Source organism: Dipodomys ordii, unplaced genomic scaffold (genome assembly GCF_000151885.1).
Source record: "Dipodomys ordii isolate 6190 unplaced genomic scaffold, Dord_2.0 Scaffold2, whole genome shotgun sequence".
Lineage (NCBI taxonomy): Eukaryota > Metazoa > Chordata > Mammalia > Rodentia > Heteromyidae > Dipodomys > Dipodomys ordii.
The window spans coordinates 26,855,867-26,861,361 of NW_012267218.1; the positions used below are offsets into that span (position 1 = coordinate 26,855,867).

The following is a 5,495-nucleotide window of genomic DNA, read 5'->3' on the forward strand; positions in this document are numbered from 1 at the left end:
AAGATCCAAAGATGATACTTCTCATGTGGTCTTTGGGGACAAATGGGTAATCCACTGACCCTGGGGAAGGCGCTTTCTCAGTGGGGAACCTGAGGCGTCTGGGACTGAGCAGGAAGCAGGTGCTCGGTCAAGGAGAAAGGCTGGAACCAGGTTGGTTTGGGACCAAGACTGATCTCAGGACTAATGCCAGTAAGGCCAGATCAGAGGCAGACAGGGGAGGGAAAGAGGCCCCTGGTCCCAGAAATATCCAGATAGATGGTAAAGGAGGCATGCGAGCCGTATCTGGCAGAGTGGCAGAGGTCAGAGAATTTAAGGGAGGTAGGGAAAGCCAGATAGATAAGGTTTTGGGCTCTTTTCCCTGAAGAGTCACAGCCACATAGCTGTGTTCATTGCATAATCCTTCTATTTGACCAGAGCAACATTTTGTCAGAAATTCTGTCCAGAGAGGTGATTCAAAGAAGGCATCCAACAAGCAAAGGTGGAAACAAGACACAAGATCATTACTGTCTCCTGGAACAATGGAGCTGCACAATGTGTCTGCCCACTTCAATTTCTCCCTGCCGCCTGACTTTGGCAAACGTCCTACTGACCTGGCTCTGAGCATCATCCTAGTGCTTATGCTGCTGATAATGATGCTTTCACTAGGCTGCACCATGGAATTCAGCAAAATCAAGGCTCACTTCTGGAAACCTAAGGGGGCAATCATCGCCCTGGTGGCCCAGTATGGTATCATGCCCCTCACTGCTTTTGTGCTTGGCAAGGTCTTCAAGCTGAACAACATTGAGGCGCTGGCTATCTTGATCTGTGGCTGCTCACCAGGAGGAAGCCTGTCCAATATCTTCACCCTGGCTGTGAAAGGAGACATGAACCTCAGGTAGGACTAAGGTTAAGAAGATAGCAGTTCTGGACAAGGCCTCTGTGGAAATGTCACAATTAGGCTGAAGCCGGGGGGTGGGGGAGGGAAGGAAGTGGGTTCTGGGGTGGGGACTGGCATTTATAGCCAAGAGCTTATGTTGGGCTAGGCAAAGGGGATAGGGTTTCCCCTTGGTTTAAGCACCAAGCCAAAGGTACTAAGCTGGTTCAGGGGCCTCCTGGGCAAAGTTGATCTCCCAGAGGCATCACAAGTGTGGCAGGAATATTGCTTCAAAGGAGTATTGACATCAACCAATGAGCCCCTGAAGAACGACACTGATGTAACTGGGTGAGTGGGTGGGTAAGTTGTCAGCACTGAGACTAGAGATCTGAAAGGGGGTAAGATGGGTACTGAACATGGCCAGGGATATCAGGAAGATTTGGAACCAAATGAGCACCTCAAAGTTCTAAAGACTAGTTTGGCGCCAGTGGCTCATGCCTGTTATCCTAGCTACTAAGGAGGCTGAGATCTGAAGATCATGGTTCAAAGCCAGCCCAGGCAAGGAAAATCCATGAGACTCATCTCCAATTAACCACCAGAAAAAAAAAACTAGAAGTGGTGCTGTGGCTCAAGCAGTAGAGAGCTCACCTTGAGCTAAAGAGCTGAGGGTCAGCACCCAGGCCCAGAGTTCAAGCCCCATGACAAAAATAAAAGTTCTAAAGAGTAAGCAAGGACTCTAAAAGTTTTCCCCAAGTCCTCTAATGTATCTCCTAACCTCTAAGATGCCTCAGCCACCATCAGATGCAGTGATACCTGCCTGCTAAGTCATGCAAGGTAAACACTGTGATCCCAGCACAGGCCCAGTGGGGCTGGGCCCTACCTCAACCCAACTGGTCTGGAGACCATCCACTACCTTGCCCAAAGCAGCCTGAGCAGCAACCTGAGAGGATTATCTCCTGGGCCACGTGTTCATGGGTGCTGCTTAAGAGCTTGTCCTTCCAAATAGGCATGACTCTATCCTTGAACCTCCTACAGAAGCCTGTGCCAGGGCTAAAGAGAACTTTACAAAGAGCCCAACTTTACGAAGAAAAGTACCCATGAAATCCATTCTAGTGGGACTGGGAATGTGGCTTAGTGATAGAGTGCTTTCCTTGCATGCATGAAGCCCTGGGTTCAATTCCTCATTCTCACATTTATAGAAAAAAAGCTGGAAGTAGTGCTGTGGCTCAAGTGATAGAGTGCTAGCCTTGAGCAAAAGAAACTCAGGGACAGTACCCAGGTCCTGAGTTCAAGCGCCAGGACTGGCCAAAAAAAAAATCTATCCTAGTGATGCAGGATTCTGAGATCAATTTTTTTTAATATTTTTGTGATGCTGAGGATAGAACCCAAGACCTTATGCATGGTAGCCAAGTACTCTACCACTGAACTGTATTTCTCAGCCCCTAGCACATGCTGTTTTCTCCTAATGACCCTGGAAATTGCATTCAGGAACCTGGAGCATGGTAGGCAGGTACTCTACTGCTTGGGTCCTTTTTTACTTTATTAATGTTCTTGGTGTTGGTGTTGCAAATTTCTAAATGAAATAACCATGGTTAGCCAGAATCTGTGGTCTAGACTCTCTAGCTACTCAATACAGTGGATGGGCAGAGAGCCACCAAGGGGACTGGGAATATATTGCAATATTGGATCACCTCACTATTAGGAAATTCTTCCCTCTGTCCAATCCAATCCTTCCTGCTGCAAAGCAAGCCCACGCTCACAGATCTGGGTCTTGGATAAGGTTTGTTCCAGCCTCTGTAGTCTAAGCAAACCAGACACTACCTCAAATCCAGTGAAAAAAAGAACCAGCGTCAGGTGTGAGGGAAGAGACTCCCCGGGGAATGTGTGAATCGTGACTGAGTAGAACAGAGTTAGCAGGGTGAAGGAGTAATGGGTGAGTTTTATTTTTTAAGTGTGAGTTACCAGATAATCTGGCCTCCCTGCCAGTGAATACGGAGGCGGCCTCACAGCACCTGCATTTCTGAGGCTTGAGACCCCCAACTGCAGCAGTCCTCCAGAAGATCCTCCATGCTCTGCTGCTCAGCCTCCTTGTCCAGGTACCTGGTGACCATCATTTCTCCACAAGAAGTGACCTGGGCCTCAGACCCCACTGGGAGAGCAGGAATCTTAGCACCCACATCCATCTACTGCCTCAGTATGAATTCCAATTTGAGTTCACCTGGATCAGCGTGCTCCATGTATAGTAATGACAGTGATGAGTCTACACTACATGCTTTACCTGCATAAGGGCACCTGATTCTCAGACAGTACCCTGGAAAGATAAAATAACTACTCGCATTTAGCAATGCGGAATCTTGAATCTTGGAGGGCTTAACACCTTTGCTCCACACCTGGCTGGCTCTAGAGCATGGGCTTTTACTCAAATATTTCAGGACCAGCTGCCTGCCAACCTCAAAGGGGGCTGACCAGGGCAAATGGAGAGATTCAACAGGGGGAGGGCCACAGCTGCCACAGCTTTCTGCCTTTCTTTTCTTTTTAATTTTTATTATTATCATAAAGGTGATATACAGTGAGTTAGTTTATTAAGTCAGGGAAAGAGCATATTTCTTTTTGGACAATGTCACCTCTTCCCTCACTCTCTCAGGCTTTCTGCGTTTCAGGAATAGAATCTCCTAATTTTTTTTTGTTGGTGGCAGTAGTGGTCATGGGGCTTGAACTTAGGGCTCTTTCGCTCAAGGCTAGTGCACTACCACTGTAAGCCACAGCTCTACTCCCAGCATTCTGGTGGTTAATTGGAGGCAAGAGTCTCATGGACTCTCCTGCCTGGGCTGGCTTTGAATACCGATCCTCAGATCTCAGCTTCCTGAGTAGTGAGGGTTACAGGTGTGAGCCACCAGCACCGGGTTGCAATCTCCACCAGCACTGGGTTGTAATCTCCAAATTTTTAAATGTCCAAACCCATCTAAATCTGTTTAAACAATGATGCAAAGCAAACAATACATGGCCAAAGGCCCAAGGTCCACTTTGAGACCTTTCTTGAAGCACAACAATTCCACTTCAGAGTTGGGGGGAAGTGAAAAATCCATCTATTTCCCAAACATTTTCCCAAATCTGTGAAGACATTATCTAGAGTCAGCTCAAGGCCCTCTCCCATGGCTATGCTGCCCCACCCCCACCCCCAATTTCACAGTCTGAGGGCAACAGACCATCAAGGAGGCTGGGCTACCCGGTGGGTCCCACAAGCAGGGAGGCACACAGGCAAGAAAATGCCCTCCAAGGTAAAGGAAGTGTGGCTGTCTGGGTCAGAGGAGAGACTGACAGCAGGACCTGGCCACCTTTGACTATCCTCAACTGTCCCTCGGGCTCCTTCACTTCCCTCCTTCACTAGGTCTGCAGCAGAAACTAGAACCAACACTTGGGTGGACCACAGGTCTGGATAAAAGGCCAAGGAGGGCTGGGAAGGTGGCTCAGTGGTAGAGTGCTTGCCTTGCGTGCATGAGGCCCTGGGTTCGATTCCTCAGCACCACATTAACAGAAAAGGCCGGAAGTGGTGCTGTGGCTCAAGTGGTAGAGCATTCGCCTTGAGCTGAAGAGCTGAGGGACAGCGCTCAGGCCCAGAGTTCAAGCCCCACAACTGACAAGAAAGAAAGAAAGGAAGGAAGGAAGGAAGGAAGGAAGGAAGGAAGAAAGAAAGAAAGAAAGAAAGAAAGAAAGAAAGAAAGAAAGAAAGAAAGAAAGAAAGAAAGAAAGAAAAGAAAAAGCCAGGGGTTTCTGCAGGTCACCCCAGGGATGAAGGCTAACCAAGATGAGATGGAAGCCACTGGGGGTTCCCAGAAGTTTCCTAGTTTACCAGAAAGGCTTGGGAGGTGGGAGGGCAGGGGGCCTTGCACATCCCTCAACTTCTGCCTCCAATCTCTCTCTTAACAGGGGCACAAACCAGTTCCTTAAACAGAGGTTCTAACATTCCAAAGCAGAGTCTGTCAACACTTTTAGGACCTATGCAGGAACAGGCCTGTAGCAGTTCCAGCTAGTTGTAGTGGGTGGATATTTGAGCCCAGGAGGTCAAGGCCAGCCTAGGAAATATCTCAAAAACTAAATAAAAAGAACTTACAGATGAAAGAAAAATGAAAACAATGACTTATGTTTCCAACCCTGGAACTAATCTCTGAGTTACTTACTGTGGTTGTTCTTCACAGTACACTGAGAAGCAGAACACTCACAGATACCATCAAGTTAGAGGCCGAGTTCCCAACATGGGGATGTAGGCACATGACTCTCCCATAGCTAAGTAGACAAGCACACCAAGTCTCAGAGCAAATTCCAAAACTCCTAGCACACCAGGCCAAAGCAAGCACAACTTTGGTGCTCCAGGACACAAAACAAACAAACAAGTTACGGGGGGGGAGGGGGAGGAGTTGTTGTACAAAGAGATCAATAGCTACCACTGAAGGCCCTCTAGGCCCCCTCCTCAATCTCACTCCTCTCTACTGCACCCCAGAGGAAGCATCTCCTGTGACTTTGTGTTCAGCATTCCTGTAAACTATTATCCCATGTGTATATACCATAAACAAGGTAGACTGCTATCCTTGCAGATTTGTTGGTGGCGGTGGTGGTCGTGGGGCCTGAATTCTGGGCCTGGGCA

At 48.2% G+C, this 5,495-nt stretch overlaps 1 protein-coding gene across 1 annotated transcript in view; it reads left to right on the forward strand.

The window, feature by feature from the left end:
• The first annotated feature begins 518 nt into the window (after positions 1 to 518).
• The window catches only part of Slc10a1 (solute carrier family 10 (sodium/bile acid cotransporter), member 1), a 15,647-nt gene continuing 10,670 nt past the window's right edge, over positions 519 to 5,495 (forward strand). The window contains exons 1-2 of the mRNA XM_013013667.1: positions 519 to 874; positions 2,342 to 2,355. Coding sequence (XP_012869121.1) covers positions 519 to 874; positions 2,342 to 2,355 — 370 coding nt within the window. The remainder of the gene's footprint in view (positions 875 to 2,341; positions 2,356 to 5,495) is intronic.